This window comes from Pagrus pagrus (genome assembly GCF_965226575.1).
Source record: "Pagrus pagrus genome assembly, chromosome: 9".
Lineage (NCBI taxonomy): Eukaryota > Metazoa > Chordata > Actinopteri > Spariformes > Sparidae > Pagrus > Pagrus pagrus.
This window is the reverse complement of record NC_140193.1, coordinates 5,438-30,000: the sequence shown is the minus strand read 5'-3', so window position 1 is coordinate 30,000 and position 24,563 is coordinate 5,438. Positions and strand designations below refer to the sequence as shown.

The following is a 24,563-nucleotide window of genomic DNA, read 5'->3' as shown; positions in this document are numbered from 1 at the left end:
GACTTTCCATAAACAAACATTATTCTCAGTGAAGTTCTGATGAATGAGAACAAGCTGATCCACTGACTGAGCTTCATTCACATGTTGTTACTCTATTCCTTCAGGAGGAAGACCAACGATACCATGACTGTCCACACCATGTGTCATAACCCCACTCTGCCACTGGAGGGCGTCGATCCCAGGCTTCTGCTGAACTTCACCGCCAGAGAGTGTCACATGACCCCACAGCCGGCAGACAACGGCGTCATGATGGTCTGTGGCTGCCACGGAGAACACGAGTGTAACGACAAACTGATGTTCGACAAGGGAGCCAACGGTGAACACATGATGGAGGGATGATGGGATGGAGGGATGATGGAGGGATGATGGATGAATGATGGAGGGATGATGGAGAGATGATGGAGGGATGATGGATGAATGCTGGATGGATGATGAAGGGATGATGGAGAGATGACGAGGGATGATGGATGAATGCTGGATGAGTGAATGGATGAACAGATGGATGAATGGATGAGCAGATGGCTGAATGGATGAACAAATGGATGAACAGATGGATGAATGGATAAATATATAGATGACTGACTGGCTGAATGAATGAATGAATGGATGATGGATGAACAGATGGATGAATGGATTAACAGATGGATGAACAGATGGATGAATGGATGAACAGATGGATGAACAGATGAATGAATGGATGAATGAATGGATGGACAGATGGATGAATGGACGAACAGATGGATGAGCAGATGGATGAACAGATGAATGAATGGATGAAAGAATAGATTAATGCATGGATGAATGAATGAATAAATGAATGGATGGATAAGTAGATGGATGAACAGATAGATCAATGGATGAACAGATGTCAGTACTGTCTCTGTCCCTCAGGATTCTCTAAGCTGCACAGTAAGGATGTAATCCCGGTGGTCGTGGTCAGTCTGGTTCCTCCTGTGCTCGTTGCCATCGTTGCCACCGCCGCCTTCTACTTCTACCGCACTCGCCGCTCAGACAAGCCGGACCCTCCTGCACGCCCTGGCTGGCCCACCAAACGCACCCCGGCGCTGTACCAGGCCTTCAACCTGTCCTGTGTGGGAGGGGCTCGGGGGGATGGTGGAGGAGGTGTGATTGGTCCTGGTGAAGGGGAGGAGTCTAACGCCAAACATCCAAACAGTGACATCATCAGTACCACGACAGACTGGCAGGGCCAGCGGGCTGAACCACTGCCCATCAAGCTGGAGGTCCTGGTGGGCAAGGGGCGCTTCGCAGAGGTGTGGAGGGCATGCCTGCTGCAGGGGGAGATGGGTGGAGTCAACAGCTATGAAATGGTGGCGGTGAAGGTGTTTCCTGCTGTGGAGTATGCCTCCTGGAGGAACGAGTGCTCCATCTTCTCTGACCCCAACATGGAGCATGAAAACGTGGTTCGGTTCCTCGCCGCTGAGGAGAGAGGCCTGCTTGGCCACACCCACAGGAAGTACTGGCTGGTTCTGGCCTATCATAGCCTCGGGAACCTGCAGGACTTCCTCACAGCTAACACGCTCAGCTGGGGAGAACTTGTTGCCATGGCAGCCAGCATCGCTAAGGGATTAGCTCATCTTCATAGTGACACAGCGCTCAGTGGGGCTCCTAAGGTAAGATCAGTCTGTTAGCTGTGGATGTTCAGTTCACTAAATACTGACATCATGAGAGAAACAAGTTCCTGTGTTTGTTCTTCACCTGCTGATGTCAAAGTTTTTGATGGTACTTGTTGCTGGTTTGCTGGTTGCCTGTGTTGCTCGTTGACTGTGTTGCTGGTTTGCTGGTTTCCTGTGTTGCTGGTTACCTGTGTTGACTGTGTTGCTGGTTGCCTGTGTTGCTGGTTACCTGTGTTGACTGTGTTGCTGGTTTCCTGTGTTGCTGGTTGCCTGTGTTGCTGGTTACCTGTGTTGACTGTGTTGCTGGTTGCCTGTGTTGCTCATTGACTGTGTTGCTGGTTTGCTGGTTTCCTGTGTTGCTGGTTGCCTGTGTTGCTGGTTACCTGTGTTGACTGTGTTGCTGGTTTCCTGTGTTGCTGGTTGCCTGTGTTGCTCGTTGACTGTGTTGCTGGTTTGCTGGTTTCCTGTGTTGCTGGTTGCCTGTGTTGCTGGTTACCTGTGTTGACTGTGTTGCTGTAGGTTCCAGTCGCCCATCGGGACCTGAAGAGCAGTAACATGGTGGTGAAGAGCAGGATGGAGTGCGCTCTGTGTGACTTTGGTCTTGCGTTGAGACTGGACCTCTCCCTCACAGTTGATGACTTCGCCAACAGCGGACAGGTAACTGTACAGGTGCAGTTAATTAATGGTTTAATATGTCACACAGTTCATACTCTGATTGGCTGCTGTGTGTCATCCTGTCCAGGTGGGGACAGCTCGCTACATGGCTCCTGAGGTTCTGGAGTCCAGGGTGAACCTGGAGGACCTGGAGGCCTTTAAACAGATGGATGTGTACTCCATGGCTCTGGTCCTGTGGGAGATGGCGTCCCGCTGCACCGCCATCGGTGGTATGAGCTCCTCCATTTTTCTAGATTATATATGTGTCTTTTTATCTGCAGGAGAGAAGAGGCAGAACTGAGAGTCCTCTAAAGAGACAACTGTACATCAGTCCACACGTCTCTGAGGGGAAATAACAGGAGTGACTGTAGGTCCATTGAAACATGTCTGTAGATTTAGTTCAATAATAAATCACTGTTAGCAACAGTAGCGGTGTGGCACTCAGGTTTGGCAATGTTGGTACGTCCACCACAGTGCAATATCTAGGGATCAAATGGATGTAGGCTACATTCATGTTCTCTCGAGGATGAACCCTCCTGACTGTTCCTGCAGCTCCTCTAGTGCCACCGTCAGGCCAGGACTGTCCCTGCAGCTCCTCTAGTGCCACCGTCAGGCCACGACTGTCGCTGCAGCTCCTCTAGTGCCACCAACAGGTTTCACTTTTCTCTCCATCATGGGATGGATTGGAACAGACTTTCATGGGCCCCAGTGGATGAATCCTGGTGAATCAGTTGGTTGGTGGTTCAGATGTATGCATGTTAATGTTGCTCTCTGAATTGTAATAAATGTATTGATCTGGATGAGTGTTGGGGCTTTGGTGACGACAGGGAGGTCTGTCATTGCCAAAGTTTCTGGTCTCCAGCAGCTCCTGAGGGAAAGCTCTGTGTCTTTAGCTGCTGAACGCTCTGCTGTGTCCACCAGCTGCTCTCTGACTGTCTGTCTGCTGTTTGTAGCGGACTCTGACTTTCTACAGCTTTGTGTCTGAAAACAACACGATGACAAACAAAATATATGAACATGACGTGTGTGTGTGTGTGTGTGTGTGTGTGTGTGTGCAGAGGTGAAGAGCTACGAGCCAGCGTTTGGCTCTAAGGTCTGTGAGCAACCCTGCGTGGACAGCATGAGAGACCTGGTACTGAGAGACCGAGGACGACCAGACATCCCGACAGCATGGACACAGCATCAGGTCAGAGACAGACAGACACAGACAAATCAGATACAGAAAGACACAGATACAGATAGAGATACAGAGGCAGAGACAGATACAGACAGACACAGATACAGACATATACAGGTACAGATACAGAGACAGAGACAGATACAGACAGATCAGTGGCAAACTTAACCATTAGGGGGCCCCTGCATCTACCGGTCTAATGTACCTGATATTGCATAATGAGATACTCCATACAAGGGATGAACAAAAGTCACTATCCATTCTTTCTTCCATCACACTCGGCCAGTGTAATCCATATTGGATTAAACATCCTTTTCTATGGATATTGCAAACTCTCATATTGTCCTAAGGCATGGATGTGTGCAAATAGATTTGAATTTGTTTCAACTTTAGTTTTCCTGATCTTCTTCAGCCCCTGACTAATGCATGTTCTCACTGACAAGATAATCTTGACTCTTCAACTCTTAACAAAGATTCATGACCTTGGTTATATAATATTAGTAAAGACTTGACATTTGTTATTCCAGGGTTAAATAAAGATTTATTTAAAAAAAGAAAAAAGATTGAAAGACACAAGGACTGTCTCGTTTCTTGCAGTTTATACCTTGCAGACTGATTTATCTGGTGCTATAGAGATGTATACTGGTAAAGCTATGCTTGAGCAATCCAAATACACCTTCGTCAAGACATCTACCAGCTCACCAGAAGCAAATATTTTCCTTAGCTTTCATGCAACTGTTAATTATTTCATACAGGGCTGTGCGTGATATGCACTACACAAAGAAATGACCATTTTTTACAGTAATGTAATATTTAACTGAATGTGGCGCTGCCACCGCCAGACCTGTAAAAAAGCTCGATAGCTTTCGCAGCTTTGAAATAAACTCCTGCCTTTGGTCCCTCTTCTTCTTTTTCTGTGACCCACTTTCATATATTTGCCTCATTTCTCTCGATTTATCTCTTCTCTCTCTCTTACCGCTATTTACTGTTTTGGATTTTACGCCGTAATCATTTCCGCATATGTGCAGTGTGATGAGCGTGATGCGTAACATGGAATAGTCCATGTAGTGCAGACTGAAGGGGGGTGCACGGTTGGCAGAAAGACTGTCAAAACATGAGTAATTGATCAAATTAGACATCCCTATGCTACTATTGTGAAGAGATTTTTATAAAAACAATAAATATGGGGACAAAATATAAAGAGGGCAATTTGGGGGCCCCAAAAGGGCTCAAGGCAAATGCCTGGTTTGCCTAATAGTACAGCCCGCCTCTGAGACAGATACATATACAGACTGACACAGACTGACACAGATACAGACAGATACAGATACAGATACAGACAGATACAGATACAGACACAAATACAGACAGATACAGACACAAATACAGACAGATACAGACATATACAGATACAGACAGATACAGATACAGATACAGACTGACACAGATACAGACAGATACAGATACAGACAGATACAGATACAGATACAGACACAAATACAGATAGATACAGATACAGATACAGACAGATACAGATACAGATACAGACTGACACAGACTGACACAGATACAGACAGATACAGATACAGATACAGACTGACACAGATACAGACAGATACAGATACAGATACAGACTGACACAGATACAGACAGATACAGATACAGACACAAATACAGATACAGACACAAATACAGATAGTAGGGTTGTCAAAAGTATCGAAATTCAAAAAAGTATCGATACTAAAATGTTGTATCCGGATACGATACTCATTTTCAAAAGTACCGTGTTATTATTAGCCATTAACCGCAGCTAGCGATTAAAGGCTGACGTCACGTTAATGATTATAAACAACGCAAAAAAAAAAAATGAATCGGGCATGCCCATATTACGTTAATAGACACAGTGTCAGTATACTAAGTTTACATAGATGTTGGTGACTGAAAAGTGTTATTTTCTCTGTTAAAGTCCCAGAATGAAGCAGAGAAAAGTCGACCTGCAACCAAACAGCAGCACACACACCGACTCTACCTGTGTGTGACCTATCTGTGTTTGACCAACAACGAAAATATGATGCCAAGTCCCCAGAATATTTAACGTGTGGTTCTGTTGATTGTTACATGTTGTAACAGAGGTTATTTTTGCATTTTTCTCGTTAATAAAAGTATTTCTTTTAAATTTTGGGGTCTTTTTTTTTATCCTTGTGGTATCGAAAATGGTATCGAGTATCGAATATTTTCCTGAGTATCGGTATCGAGTTGAAAATTTTAGTATTGTGACAACCCTAACAGATAGATACAGATACAGACAGATACAGATACAGACAGATACAGATACAGATACAGACACAAATACAGACAGATACAGATACAGACAGATACAGATACAGATACAGACAGAGACAGATACATATACAGATACAGACACAAATAGACACAGACACATATAGACTGAGAAGCTCAGATTGTTACCCAGAATTCATGTTGTCTGCTGTCTGACTCTAAGTGTCCTCTGTCCTCCAGGGGATGAGTGTGTTCTGCTCCACCATCACAGAGTGCTGGGATCATGACCCTGAGGCCAGACTGACAGCTCACTGTGTGGTGGAGCGCTTCACCGCCCTGCAGGAGGAGGAAGAGGAGGAACAGGAGGAGGAGCAACAACAGGAGGAGGAACCGCGGCGAGAGGCTAGTGGAAAGGAAGACGGGCGGAGAGAAAAGGACTCAGAGGGACCAGACAATGATCTGTTCGTCTCCACTGCTGCTTCCTCGTCTTCTTCTTCCTCCCTCCAGAGTCCACAGACAGACTCACAGACAGGTGAGGTATCCCATGATTCCCTGCTTCACTTTGGTTCTGTGGTGTGAGCAGTCAACTCAGACCCATGAACTCGCTTTAGAACCAATCAGAAGTGAGCAGGTGATCATGTGATGAGACCTGAGGACATCAGTCATGTTCTGCTGGCAGGGACTGACTTTTTTTTGTATTGGAGCTGGTCTCCATGTTGTTGAATCTCTCCTGTGATGATCTTTATGATAACCTCCATGTGGACACAGAGAGATTTCCTGTGCTAAGATTTTCATCATCAAACTGGAGCTGCTCTGAATCTACAGACAAGAATTAATCTGATTTGCCAACACAGAAAAATGGAGGAAATCTTACACTGTAATTTGTAGATGGCAGAATATGAACACAGAGGATCCGATGACACTTATTTTCCATCCAGCAGGAAGCACAAACACAGAAAACCACTAGAAACACATAATCTACAGAATATGATGCTCATGTTGAAATAAAGTTTGTTTTCTGTTCCTGATCAGAGATTCATGATTCTGTTTTTGTCCATCAAGCACTGCAGTACTACTACCACCACACCGCACTAATACTCTATAAAACTCATGCATGTAAAAACCTTACTTCAACTGCTGAATGTATTCAAAGTATTAGCATCAAATATACGTATCAAGTATCAAAAGTAAAAATACTTTAGTAATACTCAGAGAGCATTTCTCTGATGATGCTTCTGACTGAAACTGAGCGAAGCAGGATTTTAAATGCAGGACTTTTACTTGTATTGAGTGTTTGTACTTTGTGGTCTGAGTACTTCTTCCACCACTACTGTCATGTTTGTTAAATATGAGGTAAGCCATTTGCCCCTGTTACCAGACTTTATGCTAAGCTAACCTAGCTCATATTAACTGTACAGACATGTGAGTGGATCTTCTTCATACATGTGTTATTCCTTTAACATATGAAACATGTGAACACGTTTACACAGTGATCCACTTTCAGGAGAATCTGGTGGACTTTTTTTCAGTTGAGAGGAAACACATGAAAGAGCAGCTGAAAACCACCAGAACTCTACAACAATGTTTTGAAGTCTTGTGTTCTGGTGGTTTCCAGAACTTTTTAATGTGCTGCTGATTTTCTCATTTGTGTCTGAAAAAGTCAAAAACCACAACAGAGACAGGAACACCCCGTTATTCTACACATCTACACATACATACTGAAGTATACAGACATCTACACATACATACTGAAGTATACAAACATCTACACATACATACTGAAGTATACAGACATCTACACATACATACTGAAGTATACAAACATCTACACATACATACTGAAGTATACAAACATCTACACATACATACTGAAGTATACAGACATCAATACAAATACACAGAAACTCAAAATGAAACATGTTACAGGATCATCTGAACCAGACGCTACAGGCAGCAGAGCAACTACTGAATGACTTCTGTGCAGTTCAACTTTATATGTTGCTGATTAATTTTTTGTCAGTCAGCAGAACACAATGTAATTTAACTGGACTCAGCGACTGAACAGGATATTAACTAACACTCTTTTGGAGCAGAGAAGAAGAGGAGTGGGTCGACAGGAGGATGAAGCTGGTCAGACAGACACAGAGCCTCCTTTCTTTCACCATCAGAGGCTTCAACATTCAGCTAAACTGGAACAAACACAACTGATCACGTTTACCCCATTTCTGAAGTTAATTAAGTTTTAGTGTCTGTCTGTCAGTGTGGGAACGAGCATCACACACAGGAAGTCAGAAGCCTGCACCAATACAGAAGAAGAGTTTATACGTTGTGTTAATGGACTATGACTATATGATCAACATTAACGATTGTTTATAGATTTATCAGTTAAATTTAAGAGTGTGTTCAAATGTGTTTAGTGTTCAAAGATATATATCCATCTCCATATCCTCACCAACAGCACTCATCATACTCACAGGTGATGTTTTATGGATGCTGCTCATCTATAATCTTATTTCTTTATCGACACAGAAGTTTTTTTGTTCAGTTTTGTTTTGTGTCTTTGTGGGTTTCAGTTGAACATGTGTCATTTATTTATTTAAAAAATCACCCACAGCTGTTTGGGGCAGAAAAAATACCCCGGCGCCCCCTAGCGGATAAATCCAACCATGACAAGAGGCAGAGAGAAACCCGGGCTGAGTGACTGCTCCTGTTAATAGACGATCTTTGTAGCCCTGTGCCTGTTTTTGTACAGAAATGTTCCTCTGAGCGACGCCTCTCGCGGACAGACGATCTTCGTCTCTTCCGGTCCGCTCTCAGCTGACTCCCGGTACCAAACCAGGAGATTTTACCTTCTGCCAGCCGGTGTTTCTCCTCCTGCGGGCTCTTCTCTTCTCTGTTTGCCGTCGGGACTTTTTGCGGGATGTTAACATGTTGTGATTCAGCCTGCGAGCGATGAATGAAACGAGTACCGAGCGGACCGGGCCGACGGAGGTTCTGTTGACGTCGGGCTGCCGAGCCCCGCTGACCGGGCCGGTGGGAGGATGGAGCCGAGGCTGAGCGGGGATGGCAAGCCGTCCGTGTCCCGGTTCCTCGGCTCGGCCCTCATCTTCTCCATCCTGGCTATGGTAGCGAGCTGCCACGGGACGTGCAAACACCTAGCCCCCGCTCCTAGCGAGGTGAGCCCCGGTCTGACCTAGCGACAGAGCTGGGGCTGAGCTAGCTAGCACGTTAGCTGTGGTGGCTAATTAACGCGTCTGTTAAGTGAGCTGAGAAATGACTGTATGTGACACTCACTGTAGCACACTCTCTGTAGCACACTCACTGTAGCACACTCACTGTAGCACACTCTCTGTAGCACACTCTCTGTAGCACACTCACTGTAGCTAACCGCCATAACGGTCCAATGTGAATAACGAGTCGTGTGACATCAACACTGACACGTTCAGCTGCCCTCGTGAGGTTTACAACACCGTTAGCCGAAGAAGCTAAGCTGCTACTCAGAGGCTTAATGTGTGAAACGTGTTGTACAGCTTCTGTCAGGAACAAAGTGTCAAAGTGTTTATTAATCAGTCTGAACTCTTCACCTTTATCCTGTCTGTTTCCCCTAGCAACAGCCGCAAGAACACTTCCGGGTGGGGTACTTCACAATAAAAGCACGTTTAAAACACTCGTTTATATTTAACACTAAATTGCGCCAAAAGTAGATCAAAACACACATAATCATAATAATAATAATAATAGTTATAATAATAATAATAATAATAATAATAATAATGATAAAGAATATTTTGACAGTCACTCATCACCAATACACTGAAAAATACCTTCAGCAAAAACCAGTATTGGATTTTATCATAACAAGTTGAACTAGATTAAAAAAGGACCAAAAAGTTTCAACCCTGCAGAACTCAGCTCACCACGTCTCAGTGAAATGTTACCCAGCCTGAACCTGGAGTGTTAATACATGTCAAACCGCTCAGTCTGTCTAAATGTCTCCCATCGTGTGTTTGTGTGTTTCAGGTGGTCCATCATGTGCACCTGAAGCCTGAACGTTTGACTAAAAGAAGCTCTCCTGATGACCTACAGCTCAAGATAAAGATCATCTACGACTACAGCGTGGACCAGTGAGACCTGCAGCAGCTCAGTCAAATATAAACATATATATAAAGACATACAGTATATATCAGCTGGTCACAGCATCATGGTCACCAGAAACTGACAGTTAATGGTTAAAGTTATACAAGCCATGACGTCAGTGATGTTTCCCGTCTCTCTCCACAGACTTCCTGCTGACAAGAGGAGGCTGGTGAAGGTGAGGAACACCTGAGAGTACAGCACCTACACGCCTCAGTCCTGTCAGAGGTTTCTAATGTCCTCCTGCTCTACAGGGGGCAGTAATGAGCCAGAATCACAGAGATGAGCCAGTAAAGGCAGAGAAGAAGATGACTTTCATCCAGGAAACCATGAAGGATTAACATGACCATAACTTGCATGTGTGCACACTACAAAAAAAACCTCTACAAGGAACATTACAGGCTAAAATCTTAATACAGAGGTTGTTTTTTTTTTCTTAAGTTTAGATCCAACTTTTAGAGAATTTGTATTTCTAGACAGTTTAAAGGTTCGTATGATGATTTCAGCAGTTTAATTGTGGTTGTTGGCAGCCTCTAGTGGCCATCAGAGGAACTGCAGCTCAAACATCCAGCCAGCCCGTTGTTGTTGTTGTTGCTGCTGTTCTTGAATTGTTTTGAGCTTACATGTAGTTTTAGCTCTCAGCTCTTTGCAGTGATGCAGATCTGTAACTCCACACATCCTGACATCACTGCTGGGATACCCAATCAATCAGTGAAACTGTGTGTGTGTGTGTGTGTGTGTGTCCTCAGGATAAGCTGTTTCCTCAGGCCATTGATTACCTGCAGAGAGCATTCAGTGTGAGGAGGAGGGTGGGGCCTGTGCTGCTCAGCAGGTGAGTTACCTGTTGGTTTCTGTGTTAGAGACACACAGGGAGCCTCGTGCAGGGAACACTCGTGTGAACGGATCTGTACTCGTGTGACTGATTCATGTCTCATCCATCACTTTTATCTGTCGAGTTGTTGGAGTTGTGTACAGACAGACAGTTTCTCCTCAGGTCAAACACTCTCACAGGAGAGTCTGTGCAGTCAGACTTAAGACATTTGTTTGAGTTCGTAAGTGTGAGTAGGGGTTACTTTATTGGTCTCCGGGGGAGAAATTTGTCTCGGAGATAGGGAAGAAGTTGCAGCACAAAAATGACATACAAAAAAAACAACATGCAGCACAAACGTACATCAGGTTTCAAGACAGTGGTGGAATAGACACAGACTAACACTGGACAATCCTACACATAAACTGCCATAAATGTACATCCACACAAGCATTCACATGAGCATTCGCATCACATCACCTCACATCACCCTCACATAACACCATGTCAGCCTACCACAACATTCATTCTGTCATAAATATAGGTTCAGTCACACATCCCAGCACTCTATCACAGCATTCATTCATTGATCCATTCATGCGCATATACACTGGCTGGAGTCATGAAAGTACATTCATTTCCATATACACATGTATACACATATGTTCATATACATATACAGAACCATCACATTCATTTCTGGCTGTTAAGAAGCTTGGTTGATACAGGAACAAAGGACTGTTTGTATCGATTGTGCCTGCACAAGGGATGCCGATATCTCCTCCCAGAATTCAGAGGAGCATATTCACAGTTCAACACATGAGCACTGTCTGATAAAATGGCATTTGCCTGTCTGATAGTCGCCTGCTCAAAAAGGTCCTGTGGATTAAGGGGGGTATTATTGCCATAATCTTGCCTGCAGTTCTGACTAGGCTTGAAATCTCAGATCTAGATTTAACTGTTAAATTACCAAACCAGCTGGTGATACCATAACGGAGGACTGACTCAGTTGTCGCTCTGTAGAAAATGAACATAATATTTTTACAGACTCCAAATATCTGAGCCTACGTAAGAAATGAAGACGCTGATGGATTCTGGCACAGACATTGGCCACCTGTGTGCGCCAGCTCAAGTCGCTGTCAACATACACTCCCAGGTACTTAAAGGTTTCCACCTGCTCATGTCTTGGCCATGGATGGCCACAGGGCTTTGGTCACCAACTGATCTAGGATCGAGCAGCATCTCTACAGTTTTGGTTGTGTTAATATGTAGCAGGTGCGCATCACACCAGTTGACAAACTTGTCAACCGCAGTTTGGTGAACACTTAAATTTGTATTTTTGGAATGACGAATGAAATGACAGTGTCATCAGAAAATTTTACTATGAATTGGTTTGGCTCAGAACTGACACAGTCGTTGGTATACAATGTGAATGAAGAAAGCAAGATCATAATCAATAATCAATAAATCATTAGTAAATAGTTATATGATGAGTCTCAGTGTCTGGTTTCCCCTGTGGATGTTGTGAACCTCACTGAAGACATGAAGAGTTGGAGGTGATGTTGAGAAGCCTTTATGATCCTCTAGTTTCTAACAGCTGACATTTCTTAAAGGTGCAACATCTTTTAATAAATGCTTTTATTTATGATGATCAGAGCTGAAACTGTGTGTTTGTTCTGTAACAACGTCACAGAGTTCATTAACAGCAGTCCTCGTTGTCCCTGTCGTCTCAGACAATGTGCCACCAACCAGTACCTGAGGAAGAGAGATGACCCTCATCGTTACTGTCAGGACGCCTGTGCAGACGTCACCCGCTGTGGCCCCGTCATCGTCCCACAGCACCACCTGCAGGTCAGGACCGGCCACAGACAGTAATAACGTTTATTTGTAGTTACGAGGTGATCCACAAAATAAGATACCAGACAAATGTCGTGCAAAGAAAAACAATCGTTAATAAGTAAAATAATGCTAATAAGAGCTAATTGTCAGTGCACACAGAGTCCAGCTGAGGCTGATGTGATGTGATGTCATCAGTTCTGCAGGTATTCTTTTAGTATATATATATAAAGTCATAAACCAAAGTATTGGACACATTAGTGTGTTGACCTGATGAGGGTGAGGGTGAAAAAGAGGATCACCACAGTTATTAGGATTCATTGTCGGAGAGCCATGAAAGTCCGACAGGACGGGTCGGGACGGGACAGGACAGCCAATAGCTGTTGAGATAATTTAGTCTGGACCAAAATGCTTTGAATGTGTTTTTGTGCCCTCTTGTGGTCAAACTTTGCTTTAAAGACATGATGTGGGACAGGTTTATTTGCTGAACATCTGTAATGTTTATTAATGTCCAGTCTTTATGGAGCAGATGTCACAGACTGATACATAATAAAGACAATAAAAACAATAAGCTCATTTGTAGAATATGACTACATATACAAAGACTGATCCTGTGGGACACACCAGGACAGGAGGGCCTGCCAGAGATCTCCTGCTGCTGAAGTGTGTGTTGAACCAGTGAAGGATCTCCATGTTTAACCATTTATGTGGAGCTCAGTGATGATAGAGTCCTGACCCTGAGGCAGAGGAGTAGAGAAAAGAAGGTTAATACTGGATGTTAATGTCATTGTGGGTCACGTAGACGCTGTGCAGGAGCTAATAATAGTTGTGTCATCTCTTCTTCTGCTTCCTGCTGAATTTATGAATCTTGTAATACAGAATGTAAAGGTGATTTCTGATTTATTATAATGTGAGAAGGTTTGTGTGTTGTCCCTGTGGAGGAGTTGACCTTCAGACTCAGTCCCTCTGATACACCTGTCCTCTGTGACCTCCTCTCTCAGCAATGTAAGGTGTGCAGTGAATCAGGGAAGTCCTGTGGCCCTCTGGGGCCCCCTGATGGTCCTGGAGTTGAAGGGTCAGACTTTGTGCTGTACGTCAGCGGGATCACCACCGAGCGCTGTGGACAGGAGAACATCGTGGCCTACGCTGCTTACTGCCAGCTGGAGGCAGAGCTGGACAGGTGAGGAGCACACCTGTAGACTGGTGACGTATCACTTGTCATCATCATGTCACCCTAATTATTATAATGATACTAGCTGACAGGAAGTTGTAACTGTCTCACCTGTCCTTCAGACCGATAGCGGGCTACGCCAACCTGTGTCCCACTATGATCTCGTCTCAGCCTCAGGAGTTTGAAGGGATGCTGTCCACCGTCAAACATGAGATCATCCACGCTCTGGTCAGTGTGGTCACATGTCTAATCTCCTGTCACATCACACATGGAGCTGGATTCACCCTCAGTAGATTTTAATATGCAGTTTATACAAGTATTGATGCCACACATGTAAATTATTTTCTCCTCTTGATATTTTGTAGTGATCCATGTTAACCATGTTGAGAACAGACTGTCTGATTTCTGTATAAATGAAGTCAGTGTGGTTCCTCCTCCGTCCACCAGGGGTTCTCAGCGGGCCTGTTTGCCTTCTACCATGATGATGATGGTAAACCTCTGACTCCTCGCTTCGCCAGCGGCCTACCCGCCTTCAACGAGAGGTGATGTCAGACTCCACCTGATCAGAGACCTTCTCAGTCTGCTGAGATGAGTGTGGTTCCCTCACATGTTGGTACAGAGACAGTTTAAATTTAAACTGCAGTTTAGTGAAACAAGAAAACACGCTGTAGATTCATCTAGTTTAATGAGTTTAAAACATAATGAATTCAGTTCAGTCAGCAGTAAGACAGGGAGATTAATGATAGTAAATGAGAGCAGCAGAGTGGAGAGTTCAACATGACTCAGCAGTTATTATCTGAATACTGGCTTTAATATGAGAATTCACTGTGTGTGTGTGTGTGTGTGTGTGTGTGTGTGTGTGTGTCAGTCTGGGTCTGTATCAGTGGAGTGAGGCAGTGATCAGGAGGGTCAGCAGGCTGTGGGACATCAGAGGAGGAGAGATGGTCCGACACCAGGTCCACGTCCTCGTCACGCCTCGAGTCGTGGTGAGAATCACTTTCAACATGGATACACACGTTTATTTATCTGAAGGGAGGTTTCCCCCCGACATGTGACAGTAAACTAACTCTAGAGGAGAATAATAAACTCCTCAGCTGTTCTCACAGGATTTGACGGAGCTGTATGTGCTCCTCCGTGTGGCTTGGAGACATTTTAACTCTTTTGTAATAACTCATAGACTAAATGACTAACAGAGAGAATAAGTGTCAGATTAATTGATAGTGAAACAGTCTTTAGTTGTTCTCACAGTATTTAACGGAGCTGAATGTGGTCTTGTGTCTGTTTCTAGGAGGAGGCTCGCACACATTTTAACTGTCCCATCCTGGAGGGGATGGAGCTGGAGAACCAGGGAGGGACGGGGACAGAACTGAACCACTGGGAGAAGAGACTGCTGGAGGTGAACACTGTTTATTATGTTTAACTGCAGACAAAAGTTTGAGTTTCTCCTTGTTTCTAATATTTCTCCTCCTCCATCAGAATGAGGCGATGACGGGCTCCCACACTCAGAACCGGGTGTTCTCTCGGCTAACTCTGGCCATCATGGAGGACAGCGGCTGGTACCGGGCCAACTACAGCCTGGCCCAGAGGCTGGACTGGGGCCGCGGCCTCGGCTGTGACTTTGTCATGAAGAGCTGCAAGTTCTGGATGGACCGCCAGAGACAGAGGTCAGAGGTCACAGTCACACTGTTTAACACTGCTGTTCACATCAGGTGTTTGTAGACAATGAAAGACCCAGGCAGACTATCAGAGGGTTAGTCTGAGGAGGGTCAGTCAGTCTGAGGAGGATCAGGCAGACTATCAGAGGGTTAGTCTGAGGAGGGTCAGGCAGTCTGAGGAGGATCAGGCAGACTATCAGAGGGTTAGTCTGAGGAGGGTCAGGCAGACTATCAGAGGGTTAGTCTGAGGAGGGTCAGGCAGTCTGAGGAGGATCAGGCAGACTATCAGAGGGTTAGTCTGAGGAGTGTCTGTCCACACTGACATTTATCTAAATGCTGATTGTGTTTCTGACATCTGACATCTCGGCTGATACGAGGTGTTTTTTTACTGTAACTGGTGAAAGTGACGTCAGCTGTGTTTAAACATTTTGAAGCTCATACAGCCCAGTAGTGTGTTTGGTGTGTGTGTTGTACCACACCTGTAGTATTGTAATGTGTGTGTTGTTGCAGACGTCACACTGTGACTCCGTTCTGTGACACGGTGCGAGCATCTCCTCTGCAGCTCACCTGCAGACAGGACCAGCTGGCTGTGGCCGTCTGTAACCTTCAGAGATATCCTCAGGAGCTGCCGCTGGAGTACCAGGTACACACACTCTTTAAAAGGTAAATGGTCTGCATTTCCAGTCCTCTCGGACAGCTCAAAGTGCTGAGAAGTGCCTGAGAAACACCTGGATGAGAGAGTAACACCGTAACAGTGGAGGCAGAAAACTCTCCAAAACACCTTCATCAGGGAAGACTAATATATATGAGGAGGAGCCACAGAGGAGGATCTCTCTACCAGGACAGACAGACAGGACATACATCTGTCACATCTATTCCACTGTAAACTGTACAAACTGCAGCCTTCTGATACTGTAATCTACTGTGTGTACTCTGTATGTTACTGTGTGTGTGTGTGTGTGTGTGTGTGTCAGTACTTTGAGAGGATACCTGATGTATCAGCTGATCAGCTGTCGTTCTTCGGTGGTGCTGTGGAGATCGCCGACTTCTGTCCCTTCAGTCAGGAGTTCAGCTGGCACCTGAGTGGAGAATATCAGAGGAACTCGTACTGCAGAGTGACCGAGAACCAGCCAGGTAACTATTATACTACAGGTAATATATACTGACACACCTGAATACCAGCCAGGTAACGACAGTAGCCCAGGTGTGTCAGTCTGGGAACCAGCCAGGTAACTATGACACTGATTATATACAATATACTGACACCTCAACACCATGTTGCTCAGGTGACTGGATGAGAACCAGCTGGAGCAGCAACACACTCAGAAGACAGAAAAAATACAAACGTAAAATGAGACTAAAGTTTCACTGCTGAAAGATGAACTCTGAACTCACTGCCATACTGTCAGTAACTGTGTGTGTGTGTGTGTGTGTGTGTGTGTGTGTGTTCAGACTGGTGGAGGAACTACGGAGCAGAGCAGTATGGACCAGACTCTGTATGTTTGTACCAGAAGTCAGCCTTCGTCATGGAGCAGTGCACCAGGAAGATGACCTATCCTGACTGGGGCTCCGGATGTTACAAGGTCCAGTTTACATACATACACTTCATATACTTCATATACTTCATACACTTCATACAGTTCATATACTTCATACACTTCATACAGTTCATATACTTCATATACTTCATACAGTTCATATACGTCATACAGTTTATATACTTCATACACTTCATACAGTTCATATACTTCATACAGTTCATATACGTCATACAGTTTATATACTTCATACACTTCATACAGTTCATATACTTCATACAGTTTATATACTTCATACACTTCATACAGTTCATATACTTCATACAGTTCACCAAAATCAGTGTTTTTTTTAATGTAAATGACTAAAATGTACACAAATTAAATAGAAATTAACTTAAATTTATTGAGGTGACGAACAACACATTTCCTCAATACTGTACGTACAGTACATTAAAGTCCATCAAAAACAAGCAGCAAGTAATGAAACTTTAGTTGACTTGTCATTAAACAACAACCAAACATTTTAAACTTCTTCAAAAGTAACTTAAACAAGTTATTTAAGCTGTAGGACTAGTTAGTCCTTGTGAGCTACTCTCTCTTCAAGTTTCCCACCTATCAGCGACATCACCATTGAAATACACGATTGCCAGCCTCTTTGTGTTGAGTTCAGTTAGTGTCTCTCTCTTGTCTGTGAGAAGAGTTTTTCTATTTGCTGAAGCTCCGCTCACAATCAACTGAGCTGACTGGGAAGTAGATGAAGGACACAACCAAGTCGTTCAGGAACTGCTCGGCTCTGTACTGAGGGGTTAATGTCAAGTTTGTCAGTTTTTTCGCCGACGAAGACAGAGCCGTGGGCGGCCGCTTCGCCATGCTTACATTGTTTTGAAGGGGGAGGGGCTCAGTCTGTGGAGGGGGCTTGTTGTGCCCAGATTTGCTTCCCTCCGTGCAGTTTTCCCCAGACATACGTTCCTCTTCTACACGAAAACAGCGTTTCAGTGAAATTATGTCAAATTCCGCGATATTCCGCATTAAAAAATAGATTCCGTTTTAATCGGCCAATTCCGCAATTCCGTCCGCGATTCCATGATCGCGGAAATCCTAGGGCCCTATATAATTCATACACTTCATATAGTTCATACACTTCAAATACTTCATATAGTTCATATACTTCATAAAGTTCATACACTTCATATAGTTCACACACTTCATATAATTCATACACTTCATATAGTTCATACACTTCAAACACTTCATATAGTTCATACACTTCATAAAGTTCATACACTTCATATAGTTCATACACTTCAAACACTTCATACACTTCATACACTTCATATAGTTCATACACTTCAAACACTTCATATAGTTCATATACTTCATACACTTCATACACTTCATATACTTCATACACTTCAAACACTTCATACACTTCATACACTTCATATACTTCATACACTTCATAAAGTTCATACACTTCATATAGTTCACACACTTCATACACTTCATATAGTTCATACACTTCAAACACTTCATATAGTTCATATACTTCATAAAGTTCATACACTTCATATAGTTCACACACTTCATACACTTCATACACTTCATATAGTTCATACACTTCAAACACTTCATACACTTCATACACTTCATATAGTTCATATAGTTCATACACTTCATACACTTCATATAGTTCATACACTTCAAACACTTCATACACTTCATATAGTTCATACACTTCATACACTTCATACACTTCATATAGTTCATATAGTTCATACACTTCATACACTTCATATAGTTCATACACTTCAAACACTTCATACACTTCATATAGTTCATACACTTCATACACTTCATATAGTTCATACACTTCATATAGTTCATACACTTCATACACTTCATATAGTTCATACACTTCAAACACTTCATATAGTTCATATACTTCATAAAGTTCATACACTTCATATAGTTCACACACTTCATACACTTCATATAGTTCATACACTTCAAACACTTCATACACTTCATACACTTCATACACTTCATATAGTTCATATAGTTCATACACTTCATACACTTCATATAGTTCATACACTTCATATAGTTCATACACTTCATACACTTCATATAGTTCATATAGTTCATACACTTCATACACTTCATATAGTTCATACACTTCAAACACTTCATACACTTCATATAGTTCATACACTTCATATAGTTCATACACTTCATACACTTCATATAGTTCATACACTTCATACACTTCATATAGTTCATATAGTTCATACACTTCATACACTTCATATAGTTCATACACTTCAAACACTTCATATAGTTCATACACTTCATATACTTCATACACTTCAAACACTTCAAACACTTCATATAGTTCATATAGTTCATATACTTCATACACTTCAAACACTTCATACACTTCATATACTTCATACACTTCATATACGTCATACACTTCAAACACTTCATACACTTCATACACTTCATATGTGCCCCCCAACTAAAAGGAGTACTCAGTCGGCTGTTTAAAACCCTTATAGTGACGGGTGTACCAACACCCTGCAAATCCTCAATAATAACGCCTATACCAAAAAAGCCAGGTGCATATAAACTTGAAGATTTTCGGCCAGTTGTAATAACATCCAATCTCTGTAAAACCATGGAAAGAGTCCTAGCTGATACCCTGACCACCACCTTAACTAATAGATTAGATCCGTTGCAATTTGCCTGTAAAAGTAACAGAGGCACGGATGATGCTGTGCTGACACTGACAGATTCTATATCTAAGCAGCTGTCACGGCCTAAAGGGTATGCAAGGGTCTTATTCATAGACTTCAGTGCAGCCTTTAATTCTGTGAAGCTATCTATTCTACTGAAAAGGCTGGTCGAACTTGATATTTCAGGAACTCTAATCCTATGGAGAAGGGACTTTCTCTCATGCCGCCCTCAGAGGGTGCAGGTAAATGGCACCCAGTCTGACTTGCTCACCCTAAGTACAGGATGCCCACAAGGCAGTGTTCTTTCTCCTGTGCTTTTTTCTTTCTTCACAAATGAATTTTGTATTAATGAACATAACATGAAATTGATTAAATATGCTGATGACATGGCCTTAGTTGGCCTTCAACAGACTGCAGACCCCCCTGATGACACTTGTTTTTTAACTTATGTGAAGAACCTCGAAGAATGGTGCTCACAGAGCAAACTAGAAATCAATGTGACAAAGACAAAAGAAGTGATATTCTGCCTAAACCAAGAGCTCTCCACAGCGCCACTCTCACTTGATGGCCAAATTGTGGAAACTGTCGAAACCTTTAAATATCTGGGTACAGTGCTCGATGGCCAGCTGAATTCACAGGAAACACTGATTATGTGTTGGAAAAAATGCTCACAGAGACTCAATTTGCTGAGGAGGCTGAGCAGCCTGGGGGTCAGCCAAAAGATTTTAGACCTGGTATATACCACACATGTAGAAAGCGTGCTCACCTTTCATCTCTCTGTCTGGTTTGGTTACTTAAAGTGTAACTAAACCCCTAGGTTTTGGCTGAGGTGCATCTGGGCTGGAAATTAAAAAAATGCCTTAATTGTGGGCGGGGCTCAATTGTGGGCGGGGTTAAGACACTTCCAGTCACTCCGTGCAGCCTCCAACAGAGGCCCCCCCCCCCCCCCCCCCACTACACTCACACATGCAAAAACACACACAGAGGGGCGGGGCGAACAGTGGTGGCTCGTGATGTAAGCTGCCTCCATGCCTCCATCTCAGCCAATAGCAAAATTCGATTGTAATAGCCGGGTTTCAACCCATAGAGGGCAGTCAATCTTACATTTTTACAACAAAATACACCAAATTGAAATACTTTGACTAAAATGTCAAGAGTTGGACCAGAATACATGAACAACACTACTTCATACCCAAATACATTTGTTTTCAGCAGAAACAAGTGGTTTGGGGGTTTAGTTACACTTTAAGTTGTAAATGTAAAACCAAACTGAACAAAATTGTGTCGAGGGCAAGTAAAATAGTGGGACGACCCCAAAAGCCACTAACAGAAATTTACACAGAAAGGACAAAGAGGAAGGCCAGAAAAATCTCATCGGACAGCTCTCACCCTCTTACCAACCAATTTGAGCTCTTCAAGTCCGGGAGACGCTATAGAGTCCCACTGGCCAAGGGAGCATTTAGAAAATCATTCATCCCAAATGCTGTCCACCTTCTCAATGTATCCTAAATGGCACTAGCAATGAACTGCTTCTTCTCTTTCTATTTATTTATTGTATGATTAATTGTGTTTTAATTGTTTCCTTATTTAACTGTTTTTAATGAAATGTGTATCTCTTTCACGGTGAGCCGAAGACAATTTTCCACGATGGTGGACAATAAAGTTTTATTGTATTGTAATGTATTGTATACTTCATACAGTTCATATACTTCATACAGTTCATTACTGTATGAAATAGTAATGTTGGGCTGATCCAGGTGTGTAAGGGCTGTGTGGAGTGCTGTGTTGACAGCATCCTCTGTTGACCTGTTCGCTCGATAGGCAAACTGGTGTTGGTCCAGGTCAGCAGGGATGGCAGATTTGATATGAGAGAGGATGACTCTCTCAAAACATTTGGTAATTATGGGGGTGAGAGCACCTGGGCGATAGTCATTAAGGCAGTTCACTGTACCTTTCTTTGGGACTGGTATGATGGTTGCTGACTTCAGGCAGGTGGGGACTGCAGACTGTAGTAGCGAGAGGTTGAAGATGGTGGTGAATACCTCTGCTAGCTGGTCTGCGCAGGCCTAGAGATTCCTGCTGGTGACTCTGTCTGGACCAGCTGCTTTCCTCATGTTGACTCTGCGCTGGGTGGATCTGACCTGATGTTGGTCCAGCTGAATGGCATTGACCTTCCCTGGTAGTGTCGGATGTGTGTCAGCAGCAATCCAGCAGTCAAAGCGAGATAAGAAGTGGTTGAGGGAGTCTGGCAGTGTGCGATTTGTGAGGTTAGTGGCTGTGTAGTTGTCCTTATAGCTGGTCAGAGTCTTTATCCCCTGCCACATGCTTCTGGAGTTGTTGCTGTTGAAGTGCTCTTCTATGCGCTGCTTGTACCTGCGTTTGGCCTCATTGATGCCTCTCCTCAGGCTTCACCGTGCTTGTTTGTAGGCCTGCATGTCCCCAGACTTAAACGCAGAATCCCATGTCCTGAGCAGGGTTCTCACCTTGCCGTTGAACCACGGTTTCTGGTTGGGGAGCACTTTAACAGTTTTTGTCTCTGAAAAAGTCTCAGCATAGAAGTTTATGTGTGAAAGGACAGCTGACGTGTGTCCCTCCAGGTCTGTCCCCTCAGCAAAAACATCCCAGTCTGTGTCCTCGAAGCAGTCTTACAGGGCTGAGGTGGCTTCCGCAGTCCATACTTTGACTGTCTTCATAATTGGTCTTTGTCTACAGCTGAGAGTTTTGTATGCTGGGATCAGAGACAGAGACAGATGGTCTGAGAGTCCTAGATGTGACAGAGGGCTGGCTTTGAATGCTTTGGAGATGTTACAGTAGACCTGATCCATAGTGTTATTTTCTCTTGTGGGGAAGTTCACATATTTGTGGAGTTTCAGCAGGACAGACTTCAAGTTGGCATGATTAAAGTCCCCTGCCGCTATAGCAATGCTGTCTGGGTGGGCCGACTGGTGTTGGCTAATGGAGTGGTGTAGCTTCTCCATGGCTAACCTGGCATTAGCTTGCGGTGTTACATAAACAGCTGTGATAGTGACCGATGTAAACTCCATTACCATGACATTACCATCACACAGTGGTTTAGCCTGTGTGAAGTAATCCATAGTCGCAGCTCATCCATTTTGTTGTTTAGCGACCGGGTGTTGGCGAGAAAGAGGCTTGGGATGGCCGGTTTATGGGGTTTAGCCTTTAGCTTAGCTTGAAGGCCCCCCCTCTTACCCCTCTTCTGCTTTCTGTGCTGCTGTCGCCTGGCCATCTTAGCGGGGGGGTGATGAGCTCTGTGTACGGGGGAGAGCACCGGATCTCCGGGGGTATGAATTCCCAGTTGTGGCTGTCCTTATTGCAGAGGTAATAATAATCCGCAGCTGTTAGCAGACCGGCTCTGCTGTACTGTACATGAGCGGCAGCTAATGTACTAGCAAAAACACACAAAAAGAACACAACAAAAACAAAGTAGTCAAAACTGGAAGAGTGCCGGGCTGCTACATCTGGACGCGCTGCGATCTTGAAGTTCATACACTTCATACACTTTATACACTTCATACACTTCATACATACAGCCCTGATGTCTCCAGGTGTCCTGCTCATCTCAGACTCTGTCTTTAAACTTGTCCTAATGTCTCCAGGTGTCCTGCTCTTCTCAGACTCCGTCTTTAAACTTGTCCTGATGTCTCCAGGTGTCCTGCTCATCTCAGACTCCGTCTTTAAACTTGTCCTGATGTCTCCAGGTGTCCTGCTCATCTCAGACTCTGTCTTTAAACTTGTCCTAATGTCTCCAGGTGTCCTGCTCTTCTCAGACTCTGTCTTTAAACTTGTCCTGATGTCTCCAGGTGTCCTGCTCTTCTCAGACTCTGTCTTTAAACTTGTCCTAATGTCTCCAGGTGTCCTGCTCGTCTCAGGGTCTGGTGGTGTTTATTCAGGATCGGTCCTTCCTGTGTGTCCGTAAAGGTCAGCTGCTGAGTGTCAGCGTCAGAGTCAACGACTGGGTCTATAACGGCGTCCTGGTCTGTCCCGCCTGCACCGACTTCTGTGATGACTGCCCCCTCCCCCACCAGCTCCCGCCCATCAACACCTCCAGGAGTAACCCCATTGGTCAGTGTCACCTGTCAACACATGTTTACAGACGGGTGTGTATGTGTCTGATGTTGTGTTTGTTTGTTGTGTCAGACCCGTGCTCCAGCTCTCCTGGTCTGGTCGTCACTCTGTGGCTCCTGCTCATCAACCTGCTCCCCCTGCTGGCCGGACTGCTGCTCTGCAACTGCAGCTGATACACACACACACACACACACACACACACACACACACACACACACACAAAGGTAGCTGGACACTTTGACACATTTCCTCAGTTCTTCTTCATCCTTCTTTGTTTTCTTCATTTGTTCCTCAGGACCTCCTCCTTCCTCTCCTCCTCCTCCTCCTCATCTGTATCTTCATCTCTCTGTCAGGGATGTTTCTTACCGATGCCTCATTCAGGTGCAAAACATCTGGAACATCAACAACCAATCAGATCGTTTCTATGGCTCAGACGGGCTGGACTCTGTCTCCTGATTGGTCTGAGCTGCAGCTGATTTCAGATCTTCCTGATGCTTCATCAGACTGTTTCCTTCCTGCTGCAGTGACTGAAGAAGAAGAGTATTGATCTCTGATCTGTTCTGGATCAGATCTATGTGAAGACGACGATGATGAAGCGAATCAGACTTCAGCTGCCTGTCGTCTGTGAACCTGGAGGAAACATCACGGAGTTACTTGCTGACAGGAAGTGGACTGTACCATTCATCAGGACACTTCAGGTCCAACTGTTGCTGTGTGTGTCTGGACAGATATAACACTACACTTTGTTTTCAATCGTACTTTTATGTTGAAAGGTCGGTGAACTTCCTCTGAATGAGACATCAGGATAGAATAAGCATGTGAGAGAATATAAACCCTGACAGGACTGAAAACAGA

The 24,563-nt window shown here is 44.0% G+C and overlaps 2 protein-coding genes across 2 annotated transcripts in view; both read left to right on the top strand.

Moving 5' to 3' along the window:
* Window positions 1-6,773, top strand: part of tgfbr2l (transforming growth factor beta receptor-like) — a 21,009-nt gene extending 14,236 nt beyond the window's left edge. The window contains exons 3-8 of the mRNA XM_084361758.1: window positions 105-316; window positions 892-1,631; window positions 2,154-2,291; window positions 2,377-2,518; window positions 3,347-3,474; window positions 5,986-6,773. Coding sequence (XP_084217884.1) covers window positions 105-316; window positions 892-1,631; window positions 2,154-2,291; window positions 2,377-2,518; window positions 3,347-3,474; window positions 5,986-6,324 — 1,699 coding nt within the window. The 3' untranslated portion in view covers window positions 6,325-6,773. The remainder of the gene's footprint in view (window positions 1-104; window positions 317-891; window positions 1,632-2,153; window positions 2,292-2,376; window positions 2,519-3,346; window positions 3,475-5,985) is intronic.
* Window positions 6,774-6,821: 48 nt separating this feature from the next.
* On the top strand, window positions 6,822-24,563 carry lmln (leishmanolysin-like (metallopeptidase M8 family)). Its single transcript, XM_084361759.1, has 16 exons — window positions 6,822-8,921; window positions 9,766-9,869; window positions 10,027-10,057; window positions 10,629-10,711; window positions 12,421-12,538; window positions 13,525-13,703; window positions 13,817-13,922; window positions 14,142-14,236; window positions 14,563-14,680; window positions 14,983-15,090; window positions 15,171-15,358; window positions 15,860-15,992; window positions 16,324-16,483; window positions 16,802-16,932; window positions 23,495-23,705; window positions 23,781-24,563. Exons 1-16 carry the CDS (start codon window positions 8,787-8,789, stop codon window positions 23,879-23,881), a joined length of 2,001 nt encoding a protein of 666 aa, XP_084217885.1. The 5' UTR covers window positions 6,822-8,786; the 3' UTR covers window positions 23,882-24,563.